Below are 23325 nucleotides of genomic sequence, written 5' to 3' on the forward strand. Positions count from 1 at the left end.
AGAATATGATACCGAAAGTTACGGCATGTTACAACACGACCCCAACAGGAACAGAGTGGAAGAGCCAGGTATTTAAAGCCCACAGGGGAACTAATTAGAATGCACCACAGGTGCGAGAGGTAATTGATAATCGAACTAAAAGTGTGAGTTCGGCACCAGACCAATCAAACACATAATGACAGGTAGTACAGGTGTGGCCACTGAGAGAAAACGAGAGTAAAGAACGAGAGGGTGGGGGCTAGTGAGAGTGAGTGAGAAGGGAATTCCTAAACAGTAGGCTAAAAGGAAGGAAAGAGTAGGTGAGCAGCGGACAAAACCTCACAGTACCCCCCCCTCAACGGGAGCCACCCGGCGACCCAAAAAAAATACAGACAGAGTGGCAGGGGACAAAACAAGGCAAAAACAAAGGGGTACTGGGCCAAGCCAGCAGGGGAAGCCACAACAAAAGTGGGGCTAGCAAAAGAACAGGGTAGCCGAGGGGTAACTAGGGTAGCAGAGGGGCAAAGTAGGGTAGCTGAGGGGTAACCAGAGGAGCTGAGGGGCAACTAGAGGAGCTGAGGGGTAACCAAGAGGAGCACCGGGAAAAGGGCTAGCAGAGGGAAGGTTAGCAGCCAGGGCACTGATAGCTACAGGGCCTATGCTAGCTGTACTGCTACATCAACAAAGAGGCTGCGCTAGCTGCCGAGCTAGGCTAGCAGACAGGGCTGGACCAGCATGAGAGAACAAGCTAGCTGGAAAGACAGTCCTAGCTGTGGGGAACCGACCTTGCTAGCTGAAGGGGCAGTCCTAGCAGTGTGAGATAAACTGACCTTGCTAGCTGAAAGGGCAGTCCTAGCAGTGGGATAAACTGACCTTGCTAGCTGAAAAGGCAGTCCTAGCAGTGGGATAAACTGACCTTGCTAGCTGAAAAGGCAGTCCTAGCAGTGGGAGATAAACTGACCTTGCTAGCTGAAAGGGCAGTCCTAGCAGTGGGAATACTGACCTTGCTAGCTGAAAAGGCAGTCCTAGCAGTGGGATAAACTGACCTTGCTAGCTGAAAGGGCAGTCCTAGCAGTGGGAATACTGACCTTGCTAGCTGAAAGGGCAGTCCTAGCAGTGGGAGATAAACTGACCTTGCTAGCTGAAAAGGCAGTCCTAGCAGTGGGAATACTGACCTTGCTAGCTGAAAGGGCAGTCCTAGCAGTGGGAGATAAACTGACCTTGCTAGCTGAAAGGGGCAGTCCTAGCAGTGGGAATACTACACAAAAAGTGGAGGCCACGCAGAGGGACCGGGTTAGCTGCCTGGGCCTGGCTAGCTACAGGGCCTATGCTAGCTGCAAGGCTGCACCAACATAGAGGCTGTGCTAACAGCCGGGGCCAAGCAAGCAGACTAGGGCCATGCAGAGGGACTGGATTAGCTGCCAGGGCATGGCTAGCTACAGGGCCTATGCCAGCAGCAAGGGCTGCATTATCATAGAGGCTGTGCTAGCAGCCGGGGCTAAGCTAGCAGACTGGGGCTCTGCTGAGGGACTGGGTTAGCTGCCAGGGCATGGCTAGCTACAGGGCCTATGCCAGCAGCAAGGGCTGCATTAACATAGAGGCTGTGCTAGCAGCCGGGGCAAAGCTAGCAGACAGGGGCTCTGCTGAGGGACTGGGTTAGCTGCCAGGGCATGGCTAGCTACAGGGCCTATGCCAGCAGCAGGGGCTGCATTAACATAGAGGCTGTGCTAGCAGCCGGGGCAAAGCTAGCAGACAGGGGCCATGCTGGTAGTAGAGGCCTAACAAGCTGCAGGGGAGCCAAACAGGGCTAACAGGGAAGCAAACAGGGGAGTCAACAGGCTAACAGGGGAGCTAACCGGGGAGACTAACAAGCTAACAGGGGAGCTAACCGGGGAGACTAACAAGCTAAACAGGGGAGCTAACCGGGGAGACCAACAAGCTAACAGGGGAGCTAACAGGCTAACAAGGAAGCTAGAGGGGAGCTAGAGGAAAAAAAAAAAAAAAAAGGCAAACTCAACATACACCGTCTGTGCTGGCTGGGGTCGTCGATTTTGTGGGGTCGTACTGTTATGGTTTGTAACCGACCCCAATCGCACAACACAAGACAGGTATGAGAGTAAGCCAAGAAACTGGCATTTATTGAACAGAAGGAAAAACCGGCACTGTCCCTTTAAGGGAGAACACAAAATAAAGGATAACATGACTGGGAAAGGCACAGTGCCTTTAAGAGGCGAGCTGGCTAAGGGGAAGGCAAGGGAAGTCAGGAACAGGGAGGAACTAGGGGGAACTGGACAGGGAGGAACTAGGGGGAACTGGACAGGGAGGACTAGATAGGGGAGAAGGGACAGAGGCCCGCGGAGGCGGGCTGGGGACAAACAGGGTAAGGCCTTGGAACAGGGCGAGGGCAGGAGCTGCATACTGGAAAAGAGTAAACACACAGTGAGCAAATGTTCCAAAACACAATCCCAAGTGAAAAATATCTTCGTGTAAATACACACACTGAGAGTGAAGTCCAAAAAACAATCCAAATGTGAATACTATCTTCGGTGTGAACAAACACACAGTGGGAGATGTAAAGTCCAAAAATATTATCCCAGTGAAAACAAACAAAGGCACACGCTGGGTGAGTGACTGTCTGATTAAAAAGGTGGTAATCTTCAGTGTTATAGAAACACACGAAAACGGAATTTGATCAAGACAGTCAGTAAAAACTCACCCAGACGTTTGTGCGTAAAGAGCGCTGGAACAGCAGCGGGGCGAGAGCGTCGCCACCGGGGAGCCGGCTGTCCGAGCGGAGGTCAGAGTGGTGCGCCACTGCTTGGAGTGCGCGCCGGTACAGAGAGACGCATCTGGAGTGCGTCTGCGTGGAGGAGCGTGCCAAGCTCGGAGGTCTGGATGATGCGCGTCTGCTGGGAGTGCGCGCTGGTACGGAGGAGCGTGCCAAGCTCGGAGGTCTGGATGATGCGCGTCTGCTGGGAGTGCGCGCTGGTACGGAGGAGCGTGCCAAGCTCGGAGGTCTGGATGATGCGCGTCTACTGGGAGTGCGCGCTGGTACGGAGGAGCGTGCCAAGCTCGGAGGTCTGGATGATGCGCGTCTGCTGGGAGTGCGCGCTGGTACGGAGGAGCGTGCCAAGCTCGGAGGTCTGGATGGTGTCTGGGCGTCTGCAGCGCGGAGGTCTGGATGAGCGTCAGGACGACTGCTGCGCGGAGGTCTGAAGTGGATCACTGGGATGCCTCCCGTGGAAGTCTAGGGAGCGCAGTCCAGTCTCTCCCTCAGGCAACGGCGACAGGAGGCGAAGGCTGGAGCACATCTTTACGCCGGAGATAAAAACAGCATAGACCGAACAGAGGACCTCCCGAAGGAGTCTTGATGATAGAGAATATGATACCGAAAGTTACGGCATGTTACAACACGACCCCAACAGGAACAGAGTGGAAGAGCCAGGTATTTAAAGCCCACAGGGGAACTAATTAGAATGCACCACAGGTGCGAGAGGTAATTGATAATCGAACTAAAAGTGTGAGTTCGGCACCAGACCAATCAAACACATAATGACAGGTAGTACAGGTGTGGCCACTGAGAGAAAACGAGAGTAAAGAACGAGAGGGTGGGGGCTAGTGAGAGTGAGTGAGAAGGGAATTCCTAAACAGTAGGCTAAAAGGAAGGAAAGAGTAGGTGAGCAGCGGACAAAACCTCACAGCTCCGCTGTTAATAGTTCAGAAACTACAAGTCCCACATTCCACAAGGCGCATAAACGTCCAATCACAGTAGAGTTTCCTGCGGTGACACGGCTGGTTTCATGCGAGTGAAAGGAAATGAGAACACAGTACACGCTGGAAAACAAAGTCACGGTACTGGCATAGGCAAGTTATACATTCAGAATCAGACAATGCAAAAAATTCAGCCAGCCATGAAGCCCATTAATTTTTATTTTGAGCAAGAGACGAGGAGAAAGAGAAATCCGGCGAGGCAGCTAATGTTACTGAGGCGGATAACGTTAGCGAAGTTAGCACACGCACATACACACATGTGGGCCAGCCAGTGACTTTGGTGGTGTGTGCTATTGCACAGATGTGTGTCCCGTTTGCCAGGGACATGCACAGGACTTTAGAGGGGCAGGTGCTCAAAAGCTGAAAAGGGCACTACACTTGTGTGTATATATTAACCGAACGAGCGCAATTTTTAAGGGGGCAAGGCAAGGGGCCCCCTTTTTATGCTTTTTGGGGTTTTTTGGTGATCAAATATTGAATATTGAACTATAATAATCAGTGCAGGAGCTCACTTATCCTTGAAAGACACTTTTATCACTGACTTAAAAGGCCCAATACATCTCCATAAATGTTCAGGGGGAGGGAATAAGTGCTTACCCTACAGACCCCAAGAAGTGCTGTATATTCTGTATTGTTTAATATAAATGCATTTTTTATTCCAATCCCGATTTGTATTTGAGATTCCCAAATCCCATCGGACTTGACTTCTTCGTGTCCCTCAATTAGTGTAATACCAGCATTCAACTGTATGCGCCACAGCGGTTTCTATCATCATCATCATCAAAAATATATAGGTCCGCGGAGAGGCACGCTGAGGAGGCCGTGCAAACTGCAATGGAATATGGGGCATCTCTCTCTCTTTACCTAATATTTTTATTCTATCCTGACATTTTTCAGTTGGAAGGGCAGTCTATATGCGTAACAGAAAAAAATAAAAATAATTTCTTTTCTTTTTTCAAAAAGGGCACTTTTTTGATGAGGCTCAAAAAGGCAGGTGCTCAAGCACCCCTTGGCCTCTATGTGTGCACGTGCCTGCCGTTTGCACACGCACATACACACACACGCACATAGTAAGCCATCACTGGGAACGCTCAGAGGAAAGGGGGGCTGAGAATATCTGTGTCTATCTGTGTGTGTGTGTGTGTGTCTCGCTCTCTCTCCCTCTCCCTCTCTACATCTGTCTCTCCTGAACCTATTTCATTCAAAAGGAAGACATTGATGGACAGTAGCTATACGTATAAATTATAGCTCAGTTGACATTACACACACTTCTGCAGTCCCTCCCGGCTCCCGCCGTCTCTCTCTCTCTCTCTCTCTCTCTCTCTCTCTCTCTCTCTCTCTCTCTCTCTCTCTCTCTCTCTCTCTCTCTCTCTCTCTCTCGCTCTCTCTCTCTCTCTCTCTCTCTCCCCCCCTCTCCTCGCTGGTTCTCTGCCTGTCAAACCCCGTTTGAGAAAGTGTCGCGTTACACTATGCCTACGTCCCTGACACGCATGCAGTCAAGTTTGTGTATGTGTGTGTGTCCGACGAGGGAGAGAGATGGCGCACACACATTACACACACTTCTGCAGTCCCTTCCGCCGTCTCTCTCTCTCTCTCTCTCTCTCTCTCTCTCTCTCTCTCTCTCTCTCTCTCTCTCTCTCTCTCTCTCTCTCTCTCTCTCTCTCTCTCTCTCTCTCTCTCTCTCTCTCTCCTCTCGCTCGTTCCCTGCCTGTGAAAACCTGTTTGAGGAAGTGTCGGGTTACACTGCACTACAACCATAGAGGGGGCGTTACTGCAGATCAATGCTATGTCGACGTCACAGAAACCGTCAAACAGACACAGACCCATTGATACTAACCTGTATTACTATAAAACCATGCTAAACACAGATAAAAGGCATTTATAATGCATGTCCCCTTTAAATCAACTTTCCAGCCCCCTGTCAACTGTCAAATGTTGTCAACTGTCAACCTGAATTAACATTCAGTATTCAAGTAGAACAGCTAGCTAGCCGTTGTGGACACTCACCTTTCCACAGCAAAACGGTCGGCAAGGCACCTTGGTTGAGAAATGCAGGCTTCAATCTATGTTGTTTAGTCTATCTGTTCAGTACTGTTCAGTCCTGTTTCAAGATGCACAATGAGATCTTCTGAGAGAATTGTTGAATAGATACATGTTCTAGAATGTTCTATTATGACATCATACTGTGACATCACAAATGTTCTAGAATGTTTGATTGAGTCTGACATCATACTGTGACATCACAAATGTTCTAGAATGTCTATTATGACATCATACTGTGACATCACAAATGTTCTAGAATGTTTGATTATGACATCATACTGTGACATCACAAAATCTCGGATGTACTATTATGACATCATACTGTGACATCGCAACGGAACATGTTTGAGGTCCATTTGAATAATATAAATAATGTTTGGTAAGGCTGTCCCCGAAGCCTGTTTTTGGGATTCAAACTTCGTCAGGGTTCTTCGAACGGACGTTTGAACCTTTGTTTTTAATAAAAAAATTATATAAAAAAATGTATTCTCATTTTTTTTATAAATTCTTTTTTTATTTTTAATCCTCAAACTAAATCCTCAATTTAAATAAAGTGATTAATCTGATTAAATTAGTCTTTTTTCTTTTATTATTTTGTTAGTGATGTAATCAAAAATAAGACTTGAAACAAAAAAAACAATAATATACGATTGGTAAACATTCTGATTAACCAAAACACTTAAAAGAAAACTGGATGAATTATTATAATAATATGTGGTTGGCACTTCTTTATCGTTGCTATTGTAGATAACTGTGGCAATTCTAGAGTTAATACATGTAAAAAATGTTATTCATTGATAACCCAAAAAAAACATTATCTACTTGAGGAGAGAGTGTGTATATCTGTGTTTTAACTTTGTGTACACACTTACCGCCCATAATGGGAGTAGGTATGCGTTACTCATAAATTGTTTCTGCTTGGGGAGAAGTCTTGGTTTTGGGGAGAGTAATACTTAGGGTTTCCAACCTGCTCTACTTCTAGAAACAAAACAGTGAACAAAATGTGTATTTTAGCAGCTTTAGGGGCTACAGGCGTGTGGTTCACCATTTTGATACAAATCTATTATTGTAGTTGTGGAATGATTTGATCTAAAGCCAGATTGATTGGGTGATAATATATTGTGTTCATCTATTCTAGATAATATGATAATTGGTTATAAATGAACTTTTCAAATATTTTTATAGTGGAGCAGATAATTGAGATTGGACGGTAATTATTAGGTTCTAGAAAATCACCCCCTTTATGCAAAGGAGTGATACAAGACTTCCAGATAGCCGGTATTTCACAAGTGGATAATGACATGTTGAAGAGATCACAGAGTGGATACATGATAATGTGTGATGCTATAATTAGAAATTTGTTCTCAATGTCATCTAACCCGGGACCACTACCTACCTTCAGATCATTAATTGCAGCATGGACCTCAACAGGTGTTATTTTCTTAAAAGAGAAGGAGCTGTTACAGGGCTGAATATTGTTAAGAGCAATATAAGGATCATGCATTGTGGGAGAAGAGACAGAAGAAAAGTGTTGATTGAATGCATCCGCGACTAAATTAGGATTGTGTAAAATAATATTGTTGACTCTTATTTGGTTGGAGGATATATTTTTATCCGAACCAGTTAAATCTTTTATTTTCTTCCAAAAGTTTTTGGGATTTTTAAAATCACGAGTAAGAGACTCTCTATAATAATTGGCTTCTGCATTTCTGGTCATGGTTTTGGACACATTTCTCAACTGCCTGTACTTTTCCCAGTCAGCAGGATCCTTAGATTTACGAGATGCGGCTTTTGTGGTCGCTATCTGCCATTATACCCAGTGAAGAAGAAGGTTATTGTGGAATGGTGTGTGCAGTAGGTGGCGCCGGCGGTGTGCGGCTTTTGTGGTTGCGACCCGCCATAATTTTGTTTCTACAGTGCTCTCACGAGTAGGGTCGAGCTGCAGACTCGGAGCCTCGGTCCAGATTGGAACTTCCGCCCTGCCACAGGACTATTACTCCTGTGACAGGGCAATGCGCTGATTGGCGGAAAGTACGGAAGTATCTCGAAGTACGTCTGACGTATCTCGAATTACGTCTGACGTTTCTCTACGTTAGCGAACATTAAACGTTGTATTCATAAAATAATATAAATTCAGCAGCATGGGGAGGCCGGGGGGAGGGGAGGTACAGGTAGTAGAAGACATAGTTATAGTACAGTGGAGAAGTAAAAATAGAATAAAAAGGCAGTGGAAACAATATACAATATTATTAACTCTAATAATAACACGCCTCGCAGGCTCATTATAATACGAGAGCCGTGGGTCTGCATTGTATAGAGCGGATCCCCCGGCCGTATTCAAGCGCTGGAGCGCTTTGCGATGGATAAAACTGTATTAATATAGTAGTAATAATAGTAGTTGGCTAGTTGCGCGCTTCTGGCCACCTCCCGCAGTGCACGCATACACACATACTGTCTGTACAGTACGTGCAAAATTAGTTGTCAAGAGCCAATCGCACAGCTTGCCTCATCTCATCTGGCTCTGCAAATAGATCTAGAGTCTGAATATCATATATAGCCTGCTGATGATCTCTCTCGAGTCAAATCCATTCTGAGAACGGAATGCAGTGCCCGCGACGAGGGTCTTGATTGATTGATTGATTGATTGATTGATTGATTGATTGAAAATTGTATTAACAGATCATGCTGGACCTACAAAAGGCCTTTGACACTGTCAATCACTCCATTCTTGATTGAACATTTTATTAACAGATTGCAGAATGGGTACAGTACAGTACAGCTCAATACACACAATTGTTAAGGGGATGCAGACCAGAGAAAGACTTTCGTCTTGGGGGGGGGGGGGGGGTCGGGTAGGAGGGGTGGGTGGGTGGGGGACACTGTACAACTGTACAAGCAAAACTGTACATTGGAATATTGACAAAACCATACTTGGTCATTTACTGTACATTGGAGGGGGTTGGGTTACAACACAGGAGCAGAGTATAAACAACAGTACAGGAATGAGAAACAGTAAGTGCGACCCCTACGTAAAGTATTGTTATATACTATCATTGCTGCTAATAAATACTATTAAACCCAGTTTTGTGTGGAACCGTGTCATTGTGGGAAGTGTTCATCTAATATACCTGTGTACTGTATGGCCAGTAGTAATGTACATAAGACAGTAGTGGTTTAATGATACCATACTTATATAATACAGTCAGGGAATTGTACCCCTCAGTTACAGGCGGCTTTCGGGGGGGTCGATTTTGGTCGACTTTTAGTATGTTATTTAGCACGCCCAATACTATCGGAATCCATCGAAAAACCTTTTGTATCAATTTTTTTTGGGTTAAGTGCTTTTTTTTCATAGATTGACTCGCCTAGTTAGCCTGTAGCTCCTACTGGTTTCCATTTACAGTGCAATCCTTCTGGCCTTCCTCGCTGCAAAGTCATCAATCACATCAAATTTTCCAACTCCTGAGCCAGCTCCTTCCCATCCAAATCAGATTGCCCTCCATGGTTTAAGGTGTGTACAAGTGCCTCTGCTTGCTTCATCAGCTCTTGGTGTGGCAGGTCTTGGAAGTTGTACAAAATTGCATACCTTTCACCTTGGCACGTTTCTCGTCTTCTTCTTTTGTTCTCTTTTTATACTGGATGGCCGGATGGCTTTTGCCTCTTCATAGTTCTCTAACGTTAATCTTTCTTTCCTCAACGCTCAATTCTATAAACACTTGACCGATACCCATCAATGCACAGCGCTCTAGCATGTTCTGACTGTGAACACCTAAAGCTGAGGCTCAGACCGACCGACCGTTTTAGATTTTTGGCTAATTTGTTAGAATTTTTTTTATGTAAAAATAATCGTTGCAGATATAGAGGGGGGCGCCAAAACTGCGCAGAGCAAAAGAAATTAAAAATTAATAATAATAATAATAATAATAATAATAATAATAATAATAATAATAATAATAATAATAATAATAATAATAATAATAATAATAATAATAATAATAATAATAATAATAATAATAATAATAATAATAACAATTTTTTATTTTTGTTGGCGCCCCCCTCTGGGTGGCGCTCTAGGCGACCGCCTATATCGCCTGTAGGAAGCTCCGCCCCTGCAACAGAACACCGCTGTAGTACAGTCACACAACAGAACACCGCTGGTTCGACCAGCGCTCCTGCCGCGTCTCTCTTGCCGCAAGGGCGTGTGCTAGTGGATTGATTGATTGGCCGTGTGGCCAATCAGAGAAACGCTGAACGAAAAGCTGAACACAAGTTGGTTGCCTTTAATATTCACGATGCCCGGCTGCCAACAGTCAGAAAGGAAACATCTTTACTTGTCTTCAGTGGAGGTTCACAAATGAATGATTTATTGATTACAAGTAAAAAGAGTGGTGAATACAAGAAGGGTTATACATGCACAAAAAATATAGGCATCTTAAAGCTACTACAAAGAGAATTGTCAACAATAATACATCACATATCATTGTAATTACTGTAAACAACTGAGACCATTGCCGAAACAATTGGTACCATAATTCTCACAATAAGACCATGTTTCCTATAAACCCTGTTGCTTATTATTGCAAAGGAGATTTTGGCATTTGTTCCCATCCTGGCAGCTTCCTACATGGGATTATCTTTTAAGAAGCTATGAGAGAGTAAATAGCCCCTTCTAACCATACATGTGGAGTTATATTAGGTTGCTAAAGAAGGTTTTGTTTTGTTCCTTTACGCCTTAATGGCGTTCAGCAGAACTCTGTGGATCCGACCTGTTGTCACACAATATTAAGGTGAAATAGGACGAATAGGTTTCAACAAATATAATTCCTCTGTCTCATCATGTTTCTGCTGTAAATCCTGCCATGGTATGGACATTGCAGTTACAATGATGATATATAGTGTGGTGAAATCTTAGTAGTAGTGCCTTTTAAAGGTAAAGGTTCCGTTATTATGATTTAAAAAAGCCAGTAAAGCCCGAAAGATCCCATAGCTTAGATCAGAGTGTCTCTACGTAAGTGCTAGAGAGAGGTGTTGGTCCCTGAGATGTTGCTGGGTGGTTCCTGGCCTGGTTAGCCGACAGTGACATACAGTAGGTTACATTCTACGGTCAGTTTCCATGTGAACACCCAGTTCCTGTAATCCCTGATAATGCCATAACTTGAACAGAATGACAACCAAAGTGGTACCTAACATCAAAACATTTGAGAAATGCTGACCTATGAGACAAATGAAAGGTGCGCTATCACGTGTCAGCGTACTTAAAACTATTAGAATATTATTAACGTGTGCACACCATGAGGACATTGGCCTTGGCAATGAGCCAAAGACGACCCAAGTCGTAGGTCACATGCTTGATGGACATGCACACAGGAATATGGGTCCAGGCGGCAGTCCCCTGTGGGCGACCGCTACTGATGCCGACTCTGTTGAAAAATGAGATGGATGTAGGAATCATTAAAGTCACATCAAAGAAGGGCGGCTAGGTGGTGTAGTGGTCTAAGGCACTCGCCACCAGTGTGGAGACGCTAGGATTCGCGTGTTCGAATCCAGCTCTCCACATTGTTTTTCAGTTTGGCTGGTCGTCCGCAGTAATACACATTGGCCGTATTACGGGGAGGGAAAACTGAAGGGTGGGGATCGAACGTTGTGAACAAGCGACTCCTACAAGTCGGTTGGTGCGCCTGCGCAGTAGAATCAGGAAGTGTCGGGGGCAGCGTGAGCCTCCCACGCGTTACTCCTCGACACTGAGAGATCGAGCTGCGCAGGTGAAAAGATGCGACTGCTGTTACCTCAAGTACCGGAGGGGACTTGTGCTATGTATGACTTAGTCCACATTGCAGCCGGCTTGTGGGAGGCAAGAAACAGCGTTCGTGACAGGGGAGGGTTGAATTGGATGATACGAAATTGGGATGGGAGAAAATATAGAAAATGGGAGAAAAAGTGGATCAAAAAAAAAGTCACATCAAAGAACAAAGTGCCTTTTTTTCATCTCTTTGTGTGATATAGCAATTTGGCGGGGGGGGGGATGTATTGTCATAACTTTCTCTACTGAAACGTGACACATTAATGCAAATTCCAGTGTTAGAATAGAATATCAGAATATATTTGTTGTGTATATTCAGGGTGTATTACAATTCTGGGTATAGTCATATACTGTATGTTTGAAGAGTTTGACTTTTAAATGGAAAATAAGGTTTCTGGAAACATTATAACTGAACATACAGGTATGTTTTACTCCAATGTTTAGAAACATTAATGTAAGCAAACCTTATATTATTAACCTTATATTTAGCTGTTTCATACAGTCAGTGCTTAACAAAAGCTCAAACAATGAATTAGTAAGTGTATGGCTTCAATCTAATAAATCAATATGTTGACAAAGCCAGAGTGTGGGGTGATGGTGTTTCAGTACAGGACGCCATGCTGCAATTGCTGATAACATTTAAATATAGATTATTGTTTGTATTGGTTTACCTTTGAAAGACTTTTCCTGCCGTGTTCACTCCAAAAATGCTGCCACTCGTCCCCACCTCAATCATGATGAGCTTCCCTTCGATATGATTCCATCCTCCTCCAGTACAAGTCTTTGTGTTCACATTCTGTCAAAGCAAATAATAAAGAAAATGATGAACATCTCTATAGATTGCTGCAATTATTTATAGTTGAGATCTGGGTGTGGCCAATTCATAATATTCTTATATCATGTCTTGCCAACCAATAAGGCACAATGTCACCACAGCTCATTGTTCGTTATCACCTGCTAGTTCATTACAATCACTGCCGACCAAGATGTCTACAGTTGAATACTATGTGTAGTGGCCGACTGCCATTCCTCTGTGTGCTGACAGTCGTCCACGATGCACCCGCTTTTGCCTTTTTACACTGTACCAAGGTTGTGATGTGAATGAATTGAATGTCCAAAGTTGCCGCCGGTTCGGTTTACAGGTTTATTGTTGTCCAAGGGTAAATGATAGTGATAGTGAAATAAAGGTTACACAGAACAGTCGTCAGTTGCTCCGTGGTCGGTTCCAACAGTATAACAGTGAAACAGTGAAACAGTTCCAACAGTGAGACAGCGTTTGAAGGTAAGTCCTCGGCAGGTGCACAGGATCCCATTGATCACCTTGGCCATTTATAGGAGTGGGCTGCAATGGGTGGTGAGCCCTCTAGTGGCCAAACAGTCTAAAGGTTCTAACAATAAGATAGTCTAAAGGTTCTAATATAAGACAGTCTAAAGGTTCTAATGTATATATATAATATAATGGTTCAGTGCATGGTTCTAATATATATATATATATAATATAATATATATATAATAATAATAATATATAAATCCACCAAGTCGGTTTCTGCCTCTACACTATGAATAAATGGTAACAAGTTGAGCTTTACCCTAACCAATAATGATTCACTGACATATTTCTGCTCAAAAGACACCACCCTAAGTGTAAGTAAAAGTTTGGATACGTATGAAGTACATACTGTATGAAGACGTATCCAATATTTAGCTTAAATGAAAGTCAAAATACCCTGAAAGAATAGTAGTCTGGTCAAAGTGAAAGTTCTCCATTAAGATTTGACTTATATAAAAGTGGAAACGGTCTTGATATTAAAAGCACTGGAATATCAAATGTAAAATCACTAGTTCAGTGTCATGTCCTCATGTTCAATATGAAGAAGTACTCCATATTTGATGTGTTAACCTCTATAGGTTCAGCGAAACCAAAACGTGCAGGTGTTACAGATAAATGTAGCTGTAGTTCAAAAGTATGATTGAAAGGTTGTGAAGTAAAAGTGTAAAGTTCCATGGAATGAAAAGATGTACAAAGTACAGTACATTAGTAAAAGCATCGTACCTTCAAATAGATATCATCTTGTCTGCTGACAGCCCAGCATCCATAGGGTCCACAGGTGAAGTACTTCACACCCCCATGAATGTTATTCCAGCTTTGGCCGCTGCCACCTTTGAAGGCCACTGCGTAGCCGCTCTTCAGGCAAAATGAAGCGTAACCACTGTTGGTTCCCACAACACAAGCATTACCTCCAGCATCGATTTGCTTTAGACGTCCTGAAAACAGGAAAACAGGTAGATCAGCACTGTGAATTTTTTTTAAGGGCAATCTCAAAGGCAACTTTATTATTATAATTTAATTTTTTTTTATTTTATTTATATATATATATATATTAACTTTTTTGGTATTCAATAAACTGGCTTCTTTAAAAAATATATTAATATATCTGAATGACCTATATTAACAAATTAACAAAAGCATACAGGTGTAAGAAAACACAATTTCCTTCTTTACCTGGGTATGGTTTCCACTGACCACCGACTAATTTGTAGATGATGTCTGTTCGACCGATCGCCCACATCCCTGCAGGCCCCACCGTGATGTGCTTCAGCTTTTCAGGGACAGAAGGCAGTGGGTACCACTTTATGCCGCTCAGGAAGAAGGCATTATAGTGTTTGTCTACAGCCACAACTTGTCCTTGGCTTGCGTCCACCTGCAGTGGATTGCGCAACGTTGTATCCTCCTTGCAGGTCCAAGCTGAAAAGACAAATCAATGTGATTCGATTGAGACATATTGAGACAAAATGCATGAGTTCATTATAAATGTAAACAATTATTATAAATCAAAGATTGAAAGTATGTATTGAAGGGAAGCATATGTGCCCGGTCTCCAGTGGAGGGTGGTGACTTACCATGACTGATGGCCAGGTGACACAGCACCAGCAGGAAGGCTGCAATGACTCGCATCTCTCTCTTTCTCTCTGGCTCTTCGTCTGTGGATCTGAAGTCCAAGGACTGGAGTACAAGACGGATGAAACCCTCAGACTTATATACTCTGAGCATGAACCAGTGAGGCAGAAAGTTCAAGGAAGCTTGGCACAAATAAATGTAGACATTTATTAGGTTACCTGGAGGGGAAGACTGCAGGAGGAAATGGTTAGATTAAATCCTTCTACGCTCGGTTTGGTGTAGACGGTGGCGCCGCTGGCTCAACGGCTAGTGACGTCACTGGCGCGCCGGCTGTTGTGGAGGGGGGGGGCAACCGCGGGGGGGCGGGGACGCTCTCTCGTTGTCGGAACACAGTGTGAGAAGAGCATTTATGCAGGTGAACACCAGGAAAGCGGCTGGCCCAGATGGTATAACAGGACGCATACTTAAGTCCTGTGCCAACCAGCTAGCCCCGGTGTTCACCGCCATATTTAATCAATCCCTGGCGGAGTCAGTGGTCCCTGCCTGCTTCAAGATGTCTACCATCATCCCTGTACCGAAGAAACCCTCCCCAACATGTCTCAATGACTACAGACCGGTGGCACTCACCTCTGTGGTCATGAAATGTTTCGAGAGGCTGGTCAAGGATCACATTTGTGCCTCCCTCCCCAGTGATATGGACCCTATGCAATTTGCATACAGGACAAACAGGTCCACTGACGACGCGGTCTCCCAGGTACTGCACAGCACCCTCTCTCACCTTGACCGCCAGAAGGGGGGCTATGTGAGACTGTTGTTCATTGACTACAGCTCAGCGTTCAACACCATAGTCCCCACCAGACTGGTGGACAAGCTGATCGAGCTGGGTCTGAGCTCCGCCCTGAGCGCCTGGGTACTGGACTTTCTGAGCGAAAGACCCCAGGCAGTCAGGGTGGGGGGTCAGACCTCCAACACCATCACCCTGAGCATCGGGTCCCCCCAGGGCTGTGTTCTGAGCCCCCTGCTGTACTCACTCTACACACACGATTGTGTGGCCAAGTTCAGCTCCAACTCCATAGTGAAGTTCGCAGACGACACGGTGGTGGTGGGGCTGATCTCGGACAACGACGAGAAGGCCTACCGGGAGGAGGTTGAGGTACTGGAACGCTGGTGCCAGGACAACAGCCTGCTCCTGAACATTGGTAAAACCAAGGAGCTGGTCGTGGATTATAGGAGAGGACAGCAGGAGACACACACACCACTGATGATAAATGGGGCTACTGTGGACAGGGTGAGCAGCTTTAAGTACCTGGGGGTCCACATCTCAGAGGATCTGACATGGTCAACACACATAGACACAGTCGTAAAAAAGGCAAAGCAGCGCCTCTACCACCTGAGACAGTTAAGGAAGTTCAGAGTATCGGGGAAGATACTCCAGTCCTTCTACTCCGGAGCTGTAGAGAGCATCTTGACTGGAAACATCACTGCCTGGTATGGAAACAGCACGGCACAGGACAAGAAGGCCCTACAGAGAGTGGTGCGCTCAGCCGAGCGTACCACGGGTATTGCACTACATCCCCTGCAGGTTCTATACAACAAGAGGTGCAAATCCAGAGCCTGCAGAATAATGAAAGACCCCCACCACCCCAATAACAGCCTGTTCCAGCTGCTGAGGTCAGGCAGACGCCTGCGAACCCCAGCTACTATAGGACAGAGAGGCTTCGGCTCAGCTTCTTCCCCCAGGCCATCAGAGCCTTGAACAATGAACACTGAGTGCCACAGAACACTGAACTTTCCACACACAAGCACACATGAGCACACACACGACACGCACGCTGTGCACGCTTGCACACTAGCAGCCACTTTAACATGAGCAGGCACACACTCATGCTGCACACGCCCACACTTATGGCCACAAAGGAAAGGTCACTTTAAAAATAGTATAGCAACAGGAACAGTGTATTGCACTACCAAAGGACCTAGCATGTCCTACATGCTCTGTGAATAACTATGTACAGATACCGAGATGTCCCACCATGTTACCTGTTTATTGCACAATGCTGTTTTTTATTGGATTATATTATATGTTGTACTACTGTTGTAGCTGAGGGGCTACACAACCCGGACTGTATTAAAGATTGTTTAGATTAAACCACTACCAAAATATATTAATAGCCAGACAGTACAGTTAGATAAAATGGCGGACACTCAATTGACGGCGCGGGGACAAGGATACCAAGTGTACAGTATTTTAATAGTCATAGCAACATACATATTAATTAATTACGGTTCTCCTTTAATAATAGAATGTCAGTGCACCAAAGTCAGCGGTAATGAATAGTTCCTAGGTTACGGATACTCGACCGGAGCTCTGAAGGGAGTGAGACGAAGCGAGGCGATGCAGGTAAGCAAGATGGCGGCTGGAGACGATAGGTTCTCTCTAGAGCTCCTGCTCAGAGAGACTGCAGACTGGTCGGATAATCCTGTCGCCGCTGGAATAAGGGGTCTCGTACGGAACCGGTCCTTATAATCCAAGCGCCCGATGGCAGGGTTAATAGCTATTAATCCAAATGCCTGTTGGCCTAGATGGTAGCTAGTTAGCTTCGTTTGTACGTGAAGCTAACCCGCAGACGGTCTCCAAGGAGTAGTTACATCCAAACGTCGATGGGCTGTAACTACAAGTCTCTTCACGTTTACTTCGCTTACACAAGTCACTTCTACTGTGCCAATAATGGCTCGACAATATTATAGTGGTATCTAATTAGCCATACTTCTTCACTGTAACGATACACTGCTTGTAGGTCTGTGTACAACTGTACCGGACGTATCAGGCTCTCGCTCTGTTAGCCTTTCTCTTAATGTTACTGCAGCTGCTGTTCCCGTTACTGCTGCCGCAGCTAGTTCTCCCGTTAGATAAGATTAGATTACTGCTTGCGCCGTCTACACAATATATATATCTCTCAGTGGTCCCCGCTGGGCTCAGCCGATTCACCTGTGTAGAATCAATGCGCCTGCTCTGGGCTTGTCTGAACATGTCTGAGAAATACGTCTAGGGGGCGCGTCTGTGGCGCCTACAACGTCACTGATGGGACCCAATAAGGCGAATGGAGAATACTGTTTAGGCAAACAGATAACGTAGAGATATATATCTTATATATATAAACAATATAAAAGTTATACAAAATAATAAACGCAGACTTTCAGTATTAATCTGGACCTTCAGAACAACTGTATTGCACATCGTTGCGGGCAAGACCACCCGCATTTCATTGTATACTTGTATGCCGTGACAAATAAAACTCTTGACTTGACTCTTGACTTGACTCCCTCTCCTGACTACAGAGGCCTCCAGGCCTACACGAGAGAGAGCCCCCCCCCCCACACACACACACACATATTATTCGGATTATGTGCTCTTTTTGCTGGTCTACCAAAAAAATCTATTTGAGAAACTACAGTTGATTCAAAACTCTTTAGCTGCACACTGCCCGTCTCTTTTAGAAGTGATTTTAAAGTTATTTTACTTGTGTATAAGGCCTTAAATGACTTAGCACCATTTTATATCACAGAGTCTCTGCTGTACACCCCTTCAAGAACACTTAGGTCCACTGAAGTAAGTATTTCAATTGTCCCTAAAGTGCCCCACAGAAAAATTGCAGAATCAGCTTTCTTTTATTATGCACCGAAACTGTGGAACACTCTACCTAAAGAAATGAGAGAGATGGGCTCAGTGAACCTTTTCAAACAGCATCTGAAAACACATCTCTTTAACTTGGCTTTTAACTGTATTTAGTATACTCATTTAGTTTCAATCATTTTATTTAACTCTCTTTTTCTTCTTTCTATTTTATTTTATTTCTTGTGATATGCAATTTGTCTACTAAGTCATGCATTATATTATTAATTAGTAAATAAGAAATGTTGTGTTGTCAAAGCACTCTGGGCTGCTTTCTAAAGTGCTTTATAAATAAAGTTTATTATTATTATTATTATTATTATTATTATTATTATTATTATTATTACCCAACCTACCCAGCGGAAGGGGAAAATGAGGAAGAGAGATATTAAGGTTGCCAAATCAACGGCAAATAATCAGAGTGAAACAGCTCCTACGTCCAGCCACCCTCTGGGAACCTTTCAGGAGGACATTTCTCAGACGCAGGAGTGCGGAGTGACTGCGCTTGCTGCCATGGAAGAGCTAAGCCAGTCAGAAGCCATTGGGCTCTAAGAGCCATCTCCTGGTGGTCCCCAGGTCCAGGCTGAAAACAAGGGGTGATCGAGCCTTCGAGGTGACAGCACCAAGGCTCTGGAACGCTCTCCCCCTGGACCTGCGAACTGCCCCCTCTTTTAAAAAAACAACTAAAAGCACATTTGTTCAGACAGGCCTTTGGTCATGCATAGGCACTTTTTCTTGTCCTCACTGTTCCTATAGTTTTGTTTTTTAATTAGTGACTCGTGATTTTATCCAAATTCTTTTATTCTACTTTTTATCTGGTTTCACTGTTTTTTAACTGCTGTCTGTTGTTGTTGTCATTTATTTCTGTCTATTTTGTTTTGTTGTGTTTTTTATATAAGCTGTAGTGTAAAGCACCCTGTGCATTCGTGCTGTGAAGGGTGCTATATAAATAAAAGTAATTCATTCATTCATCATCATGCCCGCCATCATCATTATTTTATTAAGGATCCCCATTACCCCTCAGACTTATATACTGTGTGAGCATTAACCACAACTCCAGAAGAACAATAACCAGTGAGGCAGGAAGTTCAAGGAAGCTTGGCACAAATAAATGTAGAGGGAAACCTTACCTGGAGGGGAAGGGGGTGTGGCTGCAGGAGGAACTGGTTTAGTCTAGATGGAAACATACACCACCTGTTTTTTCTTAATACTTGAAGTGTCTATTTTAAGATTCTGACAGGTAACAGGTTGAAATAATGTCCCATGGGGTTTATTTTTAACCCTTTATTACATCTATCCTAAATAAGAAAAAGAAAACAGCATAACTTTTGAGGTTAACAACATAGAGACAAATTAAAACATTTTCCCAAACAAGTTTGGCCCAAGGAATTCAGTACAGTTGTTATTTTTAAGATTCAAACACTTCTTGGTTAAATTTCAGGAAAACGTATATCACATCTCTATTTTCCCTTTTACTAAAATGTAGTGCATTGGACGAGATCGATTTAGGTTAATATTGGAAATAATATTGTAATAAAGATTGTCTCCATGCCGTTATTCCCTAAATATTGTAGATTTTGTGTAAACATGGCCAAAAGTGGAAGACGAATGTGAAAAGACTAATTTGTCCTACATAGATAAAAATGAACGCATTTTCCTATACAATTTGAAATCCAGTGAAATATGTTTTGTTAAGGTTAAAACAAAATACTATTACAGCACATCTTCTCTGTTGGCACAACATTCAAACCTAAACTACTAATCATCATCGCCAAAGAGATTGTCAAAGTCTATCTCCAATCTCCATCTCTTCCTCCTCCTCATCACACCCGTATTCTCCATCCTCCTCATCCACGTTACGTTTAGCATAATCTGCCTCCTTATTAAGAGCTTCTTGCTCTTCTGACTCCGTTTTCTGGGCCAGTACCACAACAAGAGAAGGAGAGAGGATGGGTCCAACCGTCCAGACAGGCTCTAACACCCCCTCATCCATCATCTTCTCCCAGCCCATATCCTGATCATAGGGTTTGGGCCTCTCAAATATTGGCTGGTCTGCTCTTTTGTAGCAGGCAACTCTGAAGTTGACTCGCTGTACATGTGGGATGAGACATACCTTGGGAGGAGGCAGGCGTTCAAGGTCTACTTTGGATCTGGATATGCCCATCAACTTCCAAGAACTCATGCATTACCCCCTCTCGCCTCATTGGCTTGCCATTGGCTCTCCCAATGGCTTTTTTGCCAAGACAAACAATGATGATCCTCCTCTACCAGCATGACCAACCTCTCTATATACTGATGATACTCCTCTACCATGTCAGCATGACCAACCTCTCTATATACTGATGATCCTCCTCTACCAGCATGTCCAACCTCTCCATATACTGATGATCCTCCTCTACCATGTCAGCATGACCAACCTCTCTATATACTGATGATCCTCCACTACCAGCATGACCAACCTCTCTCTATACTGATGATCCTCCTCTACCAGCATGACCAACCTCTCCATATACTGATGATCCTCCTCTACCATGTCAGCATGACCAACCTCTCCATATACTGATGATCCTCCTCTACCAGCATGACCAACCTCTCTCTATACTGATGATCCTCCTCTACCATGTCAGCATGACCAACCTCTCATATACTGATGATCCTCCTCTACCATGTCAGCATGACCAACCTCTCATATACTGATGATCCTCCTCTACCAGCATGACCAACCTCGCCATACACTGATGATCCTCCTCTACCATGTCAGCATGACCAACCTCTATATACTGATGATCCTCCTCTACCATGTCAGCATGACCAACCTCTATATACTGATGATCCTCCTCTACCAGCATGACCAACCTCTATATACTGATGATCCTCCTCTACCATGTCAGCATGACCAACCTCTCATATACTGATGATCCTCCTCTACCAGCATGACCAACCTCGCCATACACTGATGATCCTCCTCTACCATGTCAGCATGACCAACCTCTATATACTGATGATCCTCCTCTACCATGTCAGCATGACCAACCTCGCCATACACTGATGATCCTCCTCTACCATGTAAGCATGACCAACCTCTCTATACTGATGATCCTCCTCTACCATGTCAGCATGACCAACCTCTCTATATACTGATGATCCTCCTCTACCATGTCAGCATGACCAACCTCTCTATATACTGATGATCCTCCTCTACCATGTCAGCATGACCAACCTCTCTATATACTGATGATCCTCCTCTACCATGTCAGCATGACCAACATCTCTATATACTGATGATCCTCCTCTACCATGTCAGCATTACCAACCTCTCTATATACTGGTGATCCTCCTCTACCATGTCAGCATTACCAACCTCTCTATATACTGATGATCCTCCTCTACCATGTCAGCATTACCAACTTCTCTATATACTGGTGATCCTCCTCTACCATGTCAGCATGACCAACCTCTCCAGATACCTGGACCACGGCACTGGCACCTTGACCACGGCACTGGCACTGCAAGCTAATACATGTGTCCGAACTGGCTGAGTCTCTGGACTCAGAGTACTGCAGCACTCTGCTGGGATACTATGACTTTTCTGGGGATGACTGTGCCAGCGCTTTCAAAGGAAAGAGACAGGTGAATCCGTTGAATAATCTGCAGAAGAACCCTAGATTCCAGAAGGCTTTTAGTCAGCTTGGCGCATTGTCGCTGGTAACAGATGAGCTCCAACAGGAGATGGAGTCCTTCACATGCATTATGGATGGCCATGGTTGGATGAAGTCAGTTGATGCTGTGTGAGCCAAGATGCTGCAGAAAATTATGGGTGCTGATAAAGTCCTGGATGCAAACTCCAAAGTAAACATTGAACGCCTGCCTCCCCCCAAGGTCTGTCTCATCCCACATGTACAGCGAGCCAACTTCAGAGTCGCCTGCTTCAAATCATTACTCAGCAACTGTCAACTGTCTGCACATGTGTCAATAGTGTATTAACATTACTATTTTACTGTAGCGTTTCTGCGTTTTGCGATTTTCCTCTTTCTTATACAGTAGGAAGGGGGAAGAATAATAATAATTGTTAGACTAGAAGTTAGACTAGAAGCCTTTATTTGTCATGCAGTTTTAACACACACGCGAGATGGGCGACCCACAGGAACACACACACACATGCAGAGTCGCCGATGAAATGTCTCTCTGCACTTTTCCCATCCCGTCGTCCTTCCTCCCATGGGCAGCCGGGAGCAGATAGGGCGTCAACGTGAGCCGCGCCCCGGTGACCAATCCAAGTGCTCCTGTCCGTCTTCGTCAAGGACGCCACAGCGTTAGCGATCTGTTTACAATGTCAAAGCCTTTTAAATATAATCAAAACGTTCCCGCATTTCTGTCCGCTTTATCGTTTTATGACAGAAATCTGATAGTGTATGCGCGTTCACGCTAGGGGGAGGCGGATTCTGGCAGGGAGTCCGAATTCGGCACAATAGGAGGTAACATTATTTGTCGCCGAGTTGAGAGCTCCCCAGCCTACAATGGCGATCGCCTAGAGCAGGGGTGGCCAACCAGTCAGAGACTAAGAGCCACAAAAAAATGACTGTGGTACCACAAAGAGCCACACCATATACCAGCGTTTCTCAACCTTTTTTTTCAGTCACGGCACCCTTCATGTGTTTATAGGTCTCACCCTCTGGCCTCTGAAGTTGCTAATGTCTTTTTTATTTGGGCCTCACAGGGTTAAAAGTACCCTGTGAGACCCACGGTTGCAAAATTACAAAATCACTTTTAGCCATTTAAAAAAATAGTGTTTATTTAAAAAATGTTAAAGGGGAACTATTTTACTATTTCTTTCACTATTTGGGCACTTTTACACAATTCCTGTTAGTCTATGGAACACCTAGGTTTTTTTCAAAAAAAATGCATTGTTTTGTATTTCTAATCAAGTACTAAAAACCGCATTTTTCTACCTCAAGATCTTAAGCCGTTTTGAGGCTGGGCTCCAACCACTGTGTGGCCTGGTGCCAACTGCCACATCAACTGCCACATTATTATGCAGCTGAGAAATCTCTGACATCACAGATATGCACATTTTCAGATGACTCAGTTCAGTGAGGGTGAATATTGTGAGCGGAGAATTGGAAGAATTCGCCAATATGAGAATTAGAGACATATATCCTA

General features: G+C 44.4%; 1 protein-coding gene across 2 annotated transcripts; it reads right to left on the reverse strand.

Moving 5' to 3' along the window:
• Window positions 1–10134: 10134 nt before the first annotated feature.
• LOC311245731 (fish-egg lectin-like) lies at window positions 10135–14825 on the reverse strand. 2 transcript variants are annotated; one of them, XM_084335693.1, is made up of 6 exons: window positions 14711–14825; window positions 14495–14597; window positions 14097–14339; window positions 13647–13858; window positions 12265–12389; window positions 10135–11213 (listed from the first exon to the last, which is right to left on the reverse strand). In XM_084335693.1, the coding sequence occupies exons 2-6, from the start codon at window positions 14547–14549 to the stop codon at window positions 11069–11071; spliced, it is 780 nt and encodes a 259-aa protein (XP_084191819.1). In that variant the 5' UTR covers window positions 14550–14597; window positions 14711–14825; the 3' UTR covers window positions 10135–11068. The 2 variants fall into 2 exon arrangements, with proteins under 2 accessions (XP_084191819.1, XP_084191818.1); XM_084335692.1 differs by lacking the exon at window positions 14711–14825 and having other exon boundaries at window positions 14495–14688.
• Between the last annotated feature and the right edge of the window lie 8500 nt (window positions 14826–23325).

This window comes from Notolepis coatsorum, assembly GCF_963971535.1.
Source record: "Notolepis coatsorum genome assembly, chromosome: 19".
In the NCBI taxonomy this organism is placed as follows: Eukaryota; Metazoa; Chordata; class Actinopteri; order Aulopiformes; family Paralepididae; genus Notolepis; species Notolepis coatsorum.